Source organism: Apodemus sylvaticus, chromosome 23 (assembly GCF_947179515.1).
Source record: "Apodemus sylvaticus chromosome 23, mApoSyl1.1, whole genome shotgun sequence".
NCBI classification, from domain to species: Eukaryota; Metazoa; Chordata; class Mammalia; order Rodentia; family Muridae; genus Apodemus; species Apodemus sylvaticus.
Genome location: NC_067494.1, coordinates 39,564,806 through 39,579,211, shown reverse-complemented (window position 1 = coordinate 39,579,211; position 14,406 = coordinate 39,564,806). Strand labels below are relative to the sequence as shown.

Here is a 14,406-nt window from a genome sequence, read left to right as displayed (position 1 = left end):
TGTGGACCAGGCTGTCCAGGCAGACGGGAGTAGACAGTGGCTTGCAGTCAGTAGCATTGGTGACCTAGGTAAACAGAGCTTTCTCATATCACAGTCAGCATGGAGACCTTGTGGGTGGGTGGGGTGTGAGTCCAGGGTGTCTCCAGGACGGTGTCAGGCACTGGGAAAGTGGATGGGGACAGCATGAGAGGAGCCGGTGTTGGGTAAGTCAGGCCCAGTGTGCGACTCGTGAGCCTGAGCTATCTCTTAGATAGGCACGCTGTCCTGGGCACTGTTTGATGGCCGTGGAGACAATCACGTGGAGACCAAGGCCCCTCTTACAAAGGAAAGCTTTCATTGTACTCATGGGACACAGGAAGACACGGCGCGCCTGCGCATCGTCACCACACGCCACTGCTGCCTGTTCACATTTCTCTCCGAGGACTGGGGACTCCTTAGAAAAGTCAGGAAACCTGCCACTGGAGCGTTGTTGGTAATTGTTCCATTTCTCCCACTTCAGACATTAGGCCAGCCGTTTAGACACAGCTAACCAGGAGGTGTTCCTCCTGGGAACTGTGAGGCTGGGTCACCTGCCTGATGCGGCATTGCTGGCTGGAGCTCGGGTCCGGAGGCGCTGATGCTTACGGCCCAGGTTTCCCAGCTTCACCTCCACTTGCTAAGATGGGAGGGGAAGTGGGGAGGGGGAGGGAGTGTGGGACTTGACTGAGTCGATCCACTCGGTTCTCAGTAGCTCACCAAGCTTTCCTAGATCCTTGTCAGTCCCTTGCAGGGCTGGCCTTTCTCTCCTCATAGAAGAGGAGACTTCTTAAGCCATTCCCTGAAGCTGAAAAGTGCTTAGGTTATAGGGGCAAGTGAACGAAAGATTTATAGCTGTGTATAACAAGAGAGTGGCTATCAGGAAAACTGGGAGGAAATGCTGACAGAAATATGGGAACAAATTAATAGGCTATGGGTGAGTGGTTTACTTTCCTAGAAACATCACCACAGTGTCAATATTGCTTTTAAAAGACTGCCCAGGATGCTTAGCTCACAGCAGCCAGATGTACCATCTGCATGCATGATGTCATTTTTATTAATTTGTATCCAGAAATAAAGCCCAGATGCCCGGGATCTCCGGAGACCGCCCTGACAGGCTGAGGTCTGTTTGCGGACACCTCTGCTCCTGTGGAAATGATAGCCGGTGGTTCTTTTGCATTAGCCATGCGGTGCTGGGTGCCAGCCTGTGTTCCCAGTGCTTAGTGCTGTGGGTGGTCAGCAGGATGAGAGGAGAGGCGGAGAATGCAGGTACTCTGATTAGAAGTCATCGTAGGCAAGGCCCCAGGGCTGAAGACAACACCTGCACAGCCCACTGAAAACGGAGGCGTCGATCTGACTCCTGCTTAGGGCCTTCATCCCTACGTTCCAGCATCTTTGGTACAAGAAAGTGCTCTGCACACTACCAAAGGAGAAATGTAACCACCGAGCCGGACAGATAGACAGACAGTCAGACAGCCTTTGGTCTTCAGTGCTGAGCTTCTCTGGCAATGCTAAGGCAAGGGTGACAGGAAGCTTGGCACTCGTGGGAGCGACAACCATTACCTGATCTGACCCAACACCCACTCCGTGAGATGGAACCCATGCCTGTCACTGCTTGGGTACCAAGAACCTGAGACTAGATAGCCCAGGGATCCAGAGCAGAACCAAATACTGTAGTTCTAAAATAAAACAAGTGTAGCAATAAAATGCCATTGTGCTACACTCACAGATCAGCACCTCGGTCAGCCATCACAGAGAGGCTTCCTCCTGCGTCACATGGGACCAGCTAAGGAGACCCATGGTCATACTGTGCAGAGAGAGCGAGGCTGGGCCCATCAAGTCTGCCCAGGGGGACGCCTCGAGGAACCCAGTGGGAGGAAGAGAAGGCAGAAAGGGTAGAAACCAGAGGGACAGAGGACACCAGGAAGCAAGGCCTCTAAGCCTAAGCCAACGTGATCAGCACAGAGACTGAGGCCTGCACGGGTCTGCACCAGATGGGGCCTAGAGCTGAGAGGAGAGGTGGGCACCCCCATCCCTAACCCAGAGCTATGTCCAACTGCATTTGCACATAAAAATTGAGTTTCTTCCAAGGGTGTCTCACTGGGAAACAAACTACCCCTAAGGCTAGGCCTCATGCTGGCACTAGATGGCCAGCAGAAAAGGAACTCCACAGCGTCTTTGAAGGTCTCGGCAGGGCTTTGCCATGTTATCATTTTACGTATATTTTGTATTGTATCTTTTTACTCTACCAGTTCTCTCTCTCTCTCTCTCTCTCTCTCTCTCTCTCTCTCTCTCTCTCTCTCTCTCTCTGTGTGTGTGTGTGTGTGTGTGTGTGTGTGTGTGTTTGGCTTCTGATTCGGTGTTTTTATGGGATCCCTGAGTGCACAGTTGAGTGGGTCTCTCCTTTTCAGACCTTCTCTTTGGCTCTTTTCCTTCCGTTTGTCGTTTGTTTTGTCCAACTTTGATGTGATAGTTCCGTTTAATCTTATCCTATTTTATTACTATCCCTTAGAATCCTGTTTGTGTTCTAATGGGAGACACTGGGGCCACCCAGATCTGCCCCTGCAGAGCCAGGGCTCCCCTAGCCAAGGTCACAACCCTGCTCCTGGAGACAGAAAGGGGTGGATCCGCATGAGAGGGGAGGTGAGGGAAGGGCCGGGTGTTCCATGTGAGGAAAGGGGAAAAATCAATAAAATAAAAGAGTCATCATAAGAAATCACTCTAGATTTTCATAGACCAACAAAAGCAGGTTATCATACTCCTGAGGATTTCACTTTATGGGCCAGACTACTATTTTAGTTCCTAGAACATGAACAAATTTGTTTTATGACACCACTAAGAGTATTCTTACCTTAGTAAAATGTTTGAAGGAAAAAATCTCTTCTAGTTAGCATTACTGAATCTGTGGACTCTGACATTGCATCTTAATGCCCTACTAGGACGAGACCGTAGACAAACTCTTGCCCACTTCAGAGGCCACTGGGCTCATCCGGTCCCTCTGCTATCCAGAGACAGCCCTCAGAAGACCACCCTCTGACATGCCCTCTGTGCCAGGGCATGTTTTCCAGGCGGGTGTGTTTGGTATTCCACCGAATTAGTCCTTTAGAATTCCTTTGTGGGGCTGCCCTGAGCTGGCTCTGTGCTGGCACACTAGAACTGGGCACAACCCTGCTCCAGGCTCCTCGTAAACGGGGAGGAGCCCTGCACTGACATTTTGAGTGAAAGCTGAGCCTGGCGGTGAACTCGAATCCCCGGGTTTAGCCCCATTCAGGGAATCGCCACTTTTCTACAACTTGAGGTGCCAGTCAGTAGATGACCCACGCCTCTGCACTGTGGAGGTAAAAGCAGGCAGAGCACAACTAATTCTCAGAGTCTGATAACTGCCACTAGCTTGAATTGTGCTCCTGCTGTAAATCCAGTTCCTCTTGCCTGCCATCTAGTGGCTGACTGAGAGCAGCTCACCCGTAGCGCTTAACAGTTCCTGTTCTAATTCACAGCTACCCCTGCTGGCCGGAGAGGCAACAAGCTTAGATTGCTCAAATCAAAATTTCAGTGTCTTTAAATATTTTTGCTTTACTTTATTACCCACAGTTGTGAAATTTCATTGCACAGAGGACACTTAGAAACCATCAAGTGTAAAGATGCATTTGTATTTTATGAAGTAGTGTAGCATTTAAGCAGAGGTTCACAATAAGGACACAATAAGCTCTTGCATTATTTGGCCAAAAGCACTGACCTTGCCCAAGGTTAAAGGTGAGGCCTTTAGAAACCAAGTTCAGCATCTCTCTGCCCCAGTGTCCTGACCGGTACTGAGCCAGGAAGTATAGCTTCGTGATCTATGTAAATTCACGGGTCCTTCTGGATTATGGTGAATTGGTGGTATTGTATCATTTGTGTATGATTGAGGCAATATTTCTTCTCAGGGGCTTTACTAGCAGGGTGGGATAGATGGCAAAGCCTTTTCTGTAGGTTCCTGCTTCCCTCATTAAATCAGCTCTGCACGTGATTCCAGGACACAGGCCTTCCAGCCCTGGCAAAGTACACATTGGGCCAGTGTGATCAAATTGTTACTAGGACAGGTGGCTTAGTCAAAGGCTGAGAGAGATACTGTCTTAAGTGGAAACCTCCTGTTTGTGGAGGAAAGCACATTTCTGTTAGTTATTGGCATGCTACTCCCGCAGTGACATGCTAATTTTGTCAGTAGTGTCCTTTATTATTTACTAGTTGGTATTAGTTGGTGCTCCGGATTTCTGAAGAGGTTTGGCTTATTTATAACTAGACAGCTAGATCACCCTCCCTCCCTTCCCCACCTCCCCCTCTCTCTCTCTCTCTCCCTCCCTCTCTCTCTCTGTCTCTGTCTCAGAGAAAGTGAAATGTTAGCTATCCCACTATTTCTTAGTTGCTGTAGTTATACCTAGAAGGGACTGTGAGTGTGCTCTGCCTGTGGTGTGGCCCTGTGCTGTGCGCTGTCACCTCAGAGGCCCAGAGTCGCCGCCAGTTAGCATTACTGAGTGTGAGAATATGTGGAATCTTTTATGTTACGTCACATGTCTATGGACAGGAGAGTATAGACGCTCCCTCCCAGTCCGGGCCATCGTTGTCTCTGCTCTTATAAGAAAGAGGCTGGGCCTCTCTTGGCGTGTATAGAATGTTCATGGTGCTGGCGGTGGAGTAAGAATTTACAATTTACAGCTGTTGCCTTTGTAGGAGCTAAATGTAATAAAAATCCAGGAATGAACATTTTCTCTGTTATGGCAAATTAAATTATCTAGAGATTTAATTTTAAATCAATGAATAAACAGAGACTTAACTTTATTACTAATTTTTTAACTATTGAAAAAGGAGGGATTTGCCTTTGTATAGCAAGTTGGTCAGGTACCTGTTACTGTAACAAAGTATCTGAGATCATTATTGTCCTCAGGGAAAGACTCTTGATTAAAATATTGCGGTGGCAAATATTTTATAACTATGCCTATGGAAAAGTGCAGCAGCACTTCCCGCCTTCTGATCACTGGTCAGAGAGGGCCTCTGCCTTCAGACCCTTTCCTCTGTCTGAGGTCACATCCGCAGCATCAGATAGAAGCTCCAACCTGAGTGTGCTACTGTGGGATGCTTTCAGTGAATAGTCACGGGGGCCATCTTCACAGCAGAGTACATAAATCTCCATCACTTTTAATGACTTTGTGGTCCTCCATTACATATTATAATCTACTTAATTAGCCCTGCCGCTGGGACCAACTTTCCACTATTAAATATTATAATGAACCTGTGAAGCATACATCTTATTGCACTTTTCTTGATTAAGAAACCTGTCATAAAGATGGAAGACGTTAATGTTGAAGCAAGGGGTATTTGAAAATGTTTATTTGATATGTGTTGCTAGGGGGCTGTGTAGAAATGTTGAGAAGGTACGGATGCACGTGGTCCCTAGCTCCCTGGCCATTGGTGGCTTCTGTTTCTCTGGAATGTTTGCTGATCTGCTAGGTGTTAAGGGGGTGGGTGTCCTCTGGCTGTGAGGCTCACCTGGAGATAGCTGTGTCTAAAATCTTGTGACGTTCCCCAGAACCCATCCTGTATCCTTTTCTGGTGGTGGTTGCTACTCTCCGCAGAGCCCAGCATCCTTCTCTTTAAAAATCAAAGTTAGGTATGTAAACAAACATATTTTAACAGTTTAAATGTTTAACTGTCATATTTTGGCTCTCTATCCCAAGGGACTCTGGGAAGTGGTGTCTTTCTGCTAGGCGAGAGAGGATGCACTCTGTCTACAGGATTGATTTGCCTCCCTGGCCAGCTGGCACACACCTGTTATTGCAGAATCTGAAAGGCAGGAGCAGAAGGGTGGAGAGTTTGAGGTTAGCCTGGGCTACGTAGGCTCTATCCAGTGTGAGCTATAGGGCAAGACCGTCTCAAAGACCAACCATCCAACCAAACAACCAAAACATAGTTTTTGCAGTTATTTTTTTATAACTGCTTCTAGGTGTGTGTCTATGTGTGTATGTATATATGTATAGGTATACACACACACACACATACACACACACATCCAATTGGTTTATTTTTATTTACCTATTTTGGAGACATACTTTTTATGTTGGTATGTTAGGCTTACTTCTAACCCTGATAGCCACTGTGAGGGCCTTTACTAAGTACAAAGTTCTTTTTCTGTACTCTTTGCTAATTGTAATTTTTATCAATATTTACCAGTGTGCCTTGTTATAACATGGGGTGTCTATTTCAGTGTGCCTTATTATAACATGGGGTGTCTATTTCAGTGTCTCTTATTATAACATGGGGTGTCTATCTCAGTGTCTCTTATTAGAACATGGGGTGTCTATCCAATGTCTTTTATTATAACACGGGGTGTCTATCTCAGTGTCTCTTATTAGAACATGGGGTGTCTATCCAATGCCTCTTATTATAACATAGGCTGTCTATCCAGTGTCTCTTGTTAGACCCTGGGCCCTCTCACCAGAGGCCCTTCCGAGTACATGTGTCCCTGCTTTATTTCACTTACGCATCTAAATGAAGCCGCTGACCCTCATTTAAGTCAACCTGTGGAAAGGCTTGCAAGTTTTAACTTTGAAGGCGTCAGAGAAGGGAGCTAGGCTTTAAGTGCTGGGTGTTTCACTGGTTCAGCTAAAGGTTAAAAGCAAGTCTGAGTCTTCTAGCAAATTGTTTAATGGCAGTTACTCTGGAGTGGTCTAATCTAATGCTCTGCCCCGGGAAAGAGAGCCAGTTTCTTGTTCTGATTACCACATTGCCTCCCTTCCTCCTCCTGACAGTGTTTGCTGGAACTGCAGAACAGAGTCGTCATGACCTGGCAGCCTTTCTTCTGTCAGCCTAGCAGACTGAGGAATATTTTCCTGGAATCATTTAAAAATGAATTGGAAGTAGCGCCGTGCATCAGCTAGTCAGCTCAAGTCTGAGGTGACAAGAACATCTCTGTCACCCTTATTTCCTATTCCGCTGCGGCAGCTTAATGGCCTAACTCCACTGGGGAGAAGCATTTGATGTAAATGCGGAAGAGCAATTTGGTGAGAGAGGGCCTGGGCCACGTGGTCTTGTTCAGTTAGAAGTGGGGGATAATGACCTGGATAATGACCTGGATACTTTTTTTTCTAACCTAGGGAGGAGGGAATCAGCACTTTGGGCACATTTCCAAACTACTTCTTAAAAAACCCACTAATTTCCTTTTATAACTAAAATTTGGCCTCAAAGTATTTTACAAAGTGGAAATGTGCATCCGTTGAGGGGAGGGATAAGTGGTTCCCTAAGAGCCTCGGTGTCCAGAGGCCGCGCACAAACCAGGCTTCGTCACCTCGATATTCCCACGTGCTACACAGGAGGGGCGTATCCTTGGCTGCACCCGTTTGGGGGTTTGTTTCATCCTTGTCCCGGTCACTGAGCTAACTGGGCTCACATGAGCGTCTCTCTCAAGATAGAGCCCTGCATGCAGAAAGAGTTGACACCGCTGCCTCTCCTTAAGTGGCATTGTCAAAGTCACCTCCTAAGGATTAGTCCCACAGATGGGTGACATCCCGGAGCTGTGCATGTCAATAGATTTCTATATTATTGTCAACTGTATACAGAAAATGTGTGTTCTCCTAACTAAAAGACTTCCAGAACATATAAGAAACTGTGTGCAGGCGTGCATGTGTCCAGAGGTCAACATTAGGAACAGCCTGGAGCTCTCTTATCTTCCCTTTTGAGTGACGGTATCGTTCAGCCTGAAGCTGGCTAATTGGCTGGGCTGTCTGGCCAGCAAGCCCCAGGTCCCCTCCCCAGGGGCACCCTACTGCGCCAGCCTTCAAATGGGTGCTGGGATCAGCTTGGGTTCATGCTCACTTATTTATTTGTATGCTATTCCTGGTAACATCACACACATCTATAATGCCAGAACTTGAGAGAAATCTCTAGTCTGAAGGCCAGCCTGAGCTACATCATGACCTGTGTTTGTTTTCATTCTGAGAATCGTGCTGGGTGTGACGAGGCCTCTTGTGATGAGCGATGCAGTTGCTCGAGTTTGTGTTGAAAGATTCCGGGTTTTCATTGTGCTTCTGTTTTTCTTCCCTTGATTCTAGTCTGGCCACTCCGGCAGCTCTGTTCACTTCCGCGTCAGTGCCGCTCTACTGGGTGGGCACCAGCGCTGCCCACGGCCCTTCCCTTGGCCTCCATCTTTTCCTCTTCAGGGTCTAGCCGCTGGGTGACCTCACTCCCGCCTTGTGCTGCAGGCTCAGGCCCAGTGGACTTGGCACTAGTATTTAGATATACACAGGTGCCCTCTGAGCTACCTCTCCACGGGCCTGTCGTTTATTCCTGACCTGCGACCTGCTCTTCTGTCACGCTGCTCGGAAGCAAGGCCAGCTTGCTGTTCGTCAGTACGTCTCCCATGTCCTGTCGTTCTCCAGATCTTCCCTGTCCTCCACTCCACAGCCTTCCCCTCTCCGGCCGCTTCTTCCCACAGGGCAATCGTAGGAGCTCCGTGTTCTCCGCCCCTTGCTGCAGGCCTTTGTGCTGCTACCAGGATGCTCGAGCACTCTGCCTATATCTGAACCACATTAAGAGGGACAGACTCTACATGCCGCTGCCCAAGACCTGACCCAGCTCTTCGGGCACTTCGGTGTCTGCTCCCACCCCACCACCACTGCCACCACCAGGTCATCGTCCCAAAGACTCAGCTGCTGTCGCCGTGGTCCCTGCCCTTTGCTGGCTGTCTTTCTGCTGCAGCGCATATAGACATGCTCTGAAATTCCCTCTTCTTCGGGTAGTCAGTTCTCCTCGAGCTAGCAGCCCACTGTCTGCATCCCCAATCGAAATGATTCTGGAAAAAGCTGCCCTTGATTGCTGGCTCCACCCCCCACCCCCACCCCCCGCCCTGCCCTGCCCCGCCCCGCCCCACCCCGCCCAGCTTCTTTCCCTAGCAGTGCACTGAAGTTGTCCAGGTCACCCTCCATGGTCCTGGTCCTGCCTCACCAAGGCATTTGACATAACTGATGCTCCTCTCTGAGGAGAGCCTCCCTTTGCTGGCCCCTCCTCCGGCTCGTCTTTACTGTCCTGGCTTTACACCCAGAACTGACCCCGCCTCCCCTAACCGCTCAGCCCCCTCATCTAGACTCTGGCATATAAAGCAATCTGGCCATCTAGTGATGTCCAAACATAGCTCCAGCCCTTCAGACTTGCCTTCCCGGGACACTCGGCCACCTTCGCGTCCTCGTCTCATATCCTGTCTGGTGACCACACAGGCCGGCCTGAATGCTTGGCTTCTCTTGTGCTCGCTCCTTAATCTTCCCCAATTAGGCAATGCCTTCATTGCCTCATCTTCCAGATGAAATAAAAAACCCAGGGTTTGTCTCATTTCCCGTTGTCTCTTCTAACCGATGAACCTGCCCTGCTCATGAGCCCCACTGCTGGGCGCGGCCTTGCCCCTCCGCCCCGCCCCTCCGCCCGTGGTCGCCTTCTGCTTGTGTGCAGACAAGCTACCTGTCTAGTCTCTCGGCCTTGCCGTTATTTCCCCACATAGCAGCCAAAGTAATTTTTAAGATGTAAATCAGGTGGATCATGCCCTTCCTTCATTGAAAACCCTTCTATGGCTTCCTGTTAAAAGGGTTCCTGATGAAGCCTCTCCGCCTCTCCGACCACGCCCCTCTGACCACGCCCAGACTCACAGCGCCCAACTATTTGGTACTGCTGGGCCAGTCTCCTTAGCTAGTCCACCTGAGAAAAGTTTACATGGCCCTGGGTACACAGGAGCATAAAACAGTTATACAAACCAAACTTGCACTACTAATAAATCCTTTTCGTTTTTAGTGGTTAATCTGAGATGCTTTTTCACATTAAATCAATAATTATGAATATGGTGCAAAAAACAAGTGATTCGGAGAATTTATCGGAGGAGTGGTCCAGTTCAGTTTTTCAGTGTTTGATTCTGTAACAAAGAGGGAGAGAGAGATTGGGGCAGGGGTCGGGGAGTCTGAGTGCTTATTCTGGGGAGATTCTCTACTTATACTGTGTTCTACTTAGAAGGCCTGGCTCTGACAGAGGAATACTTCTGGGCTCTATAGTTTGTAAAGACCCTCACTTGAGGATCGCTTTAGTTCGTAAACAACACAATTAAATTTTTAACTTAATTTTAAAAAAATTATAGTTTTTATGTTATAGATTTCAAGCCACAGACAGATAAAGCTTCTGATTGCTTTCTGCAGAGAGTGCCCTCTGAGAGGGCGAGGCAGCCGTGCCGGGTCAGCCTCTTGCAGGGTCAGCCTTGTGCCATGTCAGCCTCGAGGACTCTGGCCCCGCCCCTTTAGCAGCCCTGTGTTCCACATTAAGAATTTCCTCTGCTGGCTCTTGTCACGATTTCTCAAAATTTAAATAGTTTTGAAGGATTAAAACATTCTCTCTGCCACCGAGTATTTGTTCTGTTGTGTGTCCAGGGCTGTGGGTGTGGTGTGTGTGGTGTGTGTGGTGTGTGTGTGTGTGTTGCTGCTGTCTCGGGTTGAATGTGGCAGACGTTTGAGAAAGGCGTAACTAGGAAAAGTAGTTAAGACGCCCTTAGTCCATTTGTAGCTTTTTCTTTTCTCTTAATTTCTTCATTTCTCTTAATTTCTTCCAAGCGGCCACTAAGGGGCCAAGCCCTCCTGCCCTGTTTGCTTCTCCCCTGAGAATCCTGGCATGAGGAGGCCCTGGCCTCAGCCACTCTAGCCCTCCCTCCGGCTGGCCTAACTCAGGTCTGGAGTTCCTTACTGACCCTCCTCCAGGAGTACTTACTGACTCCCTGTCCCTGTGCCCAGATCTGTTCTAGAACAGGAGTGCGCTGGTAAATACGGGTGAGTCCTCTCTGACATATCTGTATTTTACATTTAACTGTTTGTAACAAATCATGCTACAAAGCGCAGTGCTGACACGGGCTTGTAAAGGGCTGAGAGAGGTCTTGACTAGACTCTGAAGACACTGAAAAGGAAGGTACCAGAGTCCAGGCAGAGTGACTGATGACCGTGGAGTGGTGGCAGGTGTCGACTGTCTGGATACGTGCTGCTGCTCCTGATTCTGGCTTCTCTCTCCTAAGAGACATAACCAAAAGCATTGAGGTATCATCCTGCCTCACCTGTATTTTTAATATTACATTGCATTTTTAATGGAGAATTTGAATTAGGTCTCCACTTGAGAGGAGGAACGAGTCACTGAGATGGAAGGCCAGTAGGCGCTCTCTGGCGACATGTGGCTGTGTGCGCCCTTGGGCAGTCCCCCATCTGCTCGGAGCCGGAGCCGTGAACATCTCCCTGTGTCCATGCCCGCCTTCTTAGCGTGAGACTTACTGTAAACAAAAAGCTACTTTGTCTGGGGTATTCTTTATCTGACAGTGTTGTCATTTTTCACTCTCCAAGTTGATTTGGTTGTGGCTGAGGGGAGAGGCTGAAGAGGCTGCCCTGGGGATGGTGCTTCTGAAGAGGCTCAGTCTCTAGAGAGAAAATGACTGTGGACAGAAGGCGTCCGGCGAAGAGTCTTTATGTCCTTGAATCCCACACTCAAGAGCACTCATCCTGGAAAACAGCTTGACTGGTCAGGAGAATCATTCCAGAAAGGAGGTGGGGACAGTTGTCAGGCTAAATCTCTCAAGTGAGAAGTGGGACAAAGAAGCGAGGGCTTCCAGTAACCATGTGGCCATTTTACAGAGTTCCTTTAAACGCGGGCCACCATCCAATGAAGATGGGGGCGCTTTTTTTTCCTTTTAAATTCCGGTTTTTGATAGCTTGCTGCCATAAATCTGATTGTCAGTGTGGAGGGAATTTAACTGTTTTAACTGTGTGTCCCGGTGGGAGGCTGTTTCCACCAGGCAGCCTTTCTGGCTTGGAAACATGTAACACCATCAGCAAGTCACAAAACTACGGCTTCTACTAACAAGTTCCCAGCTTCTCTGATGGGCCCTGCCTGCCTGGGCAGCAGTCCCAGCAATGGGAGGAAAGAGTTGCTCTCTAAGTCTATAAAAGACTCTTACCTGCCAGGGCTTAACATCCTAAGATTGAAAAATTACAAACTATAAAAGGGAGAGAATATCACTGTCTTCCCAAGAGGAAATGCCCCACCTGCTCATCACGGGGCGGAATCGAGGAGAGGAGGGAAAATGCCGGCATATGTACTGGTGCCTTTGCAGTTTATTAGGTTTTTCCATAAAATGCTATGTTTACATCTTCTCAGAATTTGAAATTAGTTTACAAGACTGTCCGGAAAAACACAGATGAGATAAGATATACCTGCACCAGGTTTGCAGGGTAACTTTATCTCACAACTTCATGTAATAATCTAACTTACACATTGGGTAAACGTTGAAAAGTCACTTCAAAGATACCTTTATTTTATAGAGGGCTACAGGACCATCTTTCTCCTTAAGAAACTGGAGGACATAGAGGAAGATTATTGTTTTGATTTTTGTGCTTTTTTAAATTTGTTTATGTGAGTGTAGGTACCATGGAATTTATGTGACCATGTGGACTCTGTGCCTGCAGAGGCTAGAGCATATCCAGTGTCTCTGAAGTTGCAGCTAAAGACAGTTGTGAACCACCCAATGTGGGTCCTGAGAAGCCAATCTGGCCCTCTACAGGGCCACTAGGGGCTCTTAACCACTGAGCCTCATTTTCTTCTGGAGTTGCCAGAACCCGTCTTCTTTTTTGTGTACACTAAGAACAGAAAACAGATAATTCCAGGGTTCTGGGTTGGGCTTTATATATCAATAGTAAAGAATATGGGTTAGAAAAACAAACTCCAGTATTTCCTTGCTGGAGATGGAAGCCCTTTCTAAGGCCGTGATGCAGGCTTGCAGTTGCAGGAGCTAGAAGATCCAGCCTGGACGCTGAGCCCATGCGCAGCACTGTTGGGGGACTGCGCAGCCGCAGTAGGAGGGAGGGCGGGCGGCGTCTGTATTGCCTGGCAACGGCCGTTCAGGCCTCAACTGTCTTCCTCACCCTGTTCACTTCCTCCATCTGAGTGGCAGCCATGGCCTGGGCTGCGAGCATCTTGAGGGCCAGCAGAAGAGTGGTTACAGCCAGGGTAGATTTCAAGGACTTTGGCGTCGCTCCATGGCCCAGTCAGGTGCTGCGTGTCCCTCCCAACCGGGCCTGGTGGAGCCTCACGCCCACGTCCTCCATGGCGACCGTGAAGGGTGAGCTTTTCAAGCACATCAGCTCCGAAGAGCCCGTTCTCCACAACAAGGTCTCCATTGTAGGAACGGGATCAGTCGGCATGGCCTGTGCCATCGGCATCATAGCGAAAGGCTTGACGGATGAACTTGCCCTTGTTGACAGTAATGAAGACAAAATGAAGGGCGAGACAATGGACCTCCAGCATGGCAGCGTCTTCATGAAGATGCCGAATATTGTTTGCAGCAAGGATTTCCAAGTCACTGCCAACTCTGAGATAGTGGTCATCACAGCAGGGGCACGCCAAGAGAAAGATGAGACGCGCCTAAATTTAGTGCAGCGGAATGTAAGCATCTTTAAGAAGATGGTTGCCGAAATTATCAAGCACAGCCCTCGCTGCAAAATTATTATTGTTTCCAATCCAGTGGATATCTTAACTTATGTAACCTGGAAATTGAGTGGGTTTCCCAAAAACCGTATTATTGGAAGTGGCTGTAACTTAGATACAGCTCGTTTCCGCTATATGCTTGGCCAGAGGCTTGGGATTCACTCTGAGAGCTGTCACGGGTGGGTCCTTGGAGAGCATGGAGACTCCAGTGTCCCTGTGTGGAGTGGCGTGAACATCGCTGGTGTGCCGCTGAAAGAGCTGAATTCAGCTATAGGAACAAACAAAGACCCCGAGCAATGGGGGTGACGTCCACAAAGAGGTCATCGCCAGCGCCTACAACATCATCAAGATGAAAGGGTACACCTCCTGGGCCATCGGCCTGTCTGTAACTGACATTGCAGAGAGCATTCTGAGGAACCTCAGGAAAACACATCCAGTCACCACCAAAGTTAAAGGTCTCTACGGAATCAAAGAGGAGATATTCCTCAGTGTGCCTTGTGTCCTGGGGGAGAACGGCATATCCGATATCATCAGGGTCAAGTTGAGCCCCACAGAGGAGGCCCAGATGCTGAAGAGCGCAGACACTATCTGGAAAATCCAGAAGGATATCAAGTTTTAAGTCACCCTTCTAAAGGTCCTGAAGGCAGAAGACATGGTCCACATCCAAGTGTGGGGTGAACTGGGGCTTCTGAAAGCTGGAGGGCCTCTTGTTTAGGTCTCCTGTTGCGTAGCCCCAGCAGCTGGGTGACTTTCACAGTTTCTGGGTGCTGGCATTAAAGGTGTTCTTGGTGTTGGACATACTGTTTTTTTGCCTGTTGGTGTGACATTGAGGGAACCGCTGACTTTCACTAGTGTGTGTACGTGGCCTAGTCC

General features: G+C 48.6%; 2 protein-coding genes across 2 annotated transcripts in view; both read left to right on the top strand.

Annotated features, from left to right (window-relative positions):
• Tmem242 (transmembrane protein 242) overlaps positions 1-14,406 on the top strand; it is a 28,484-nt gene that overhangs the window by 7,614 nt on the left and 6,464 nt on the right. The gene's annotated exons all lie outside the window — the stretch shown is intronic.
• Positions 12,660-14,326, top strand: LOC127673948 (L-lactate dehydrogenase A-like 6A). Its single transcript, XM_052169750.1, is given in 2 exon segments — positions 12,660-13,833; positions 13,835-14,326. Coding segments are annotated over 2 exon segments (1,149 nt in total). The 5' UTR covers positions 12,660-13,002; the 3' UTR covers positions 14,153-14,326.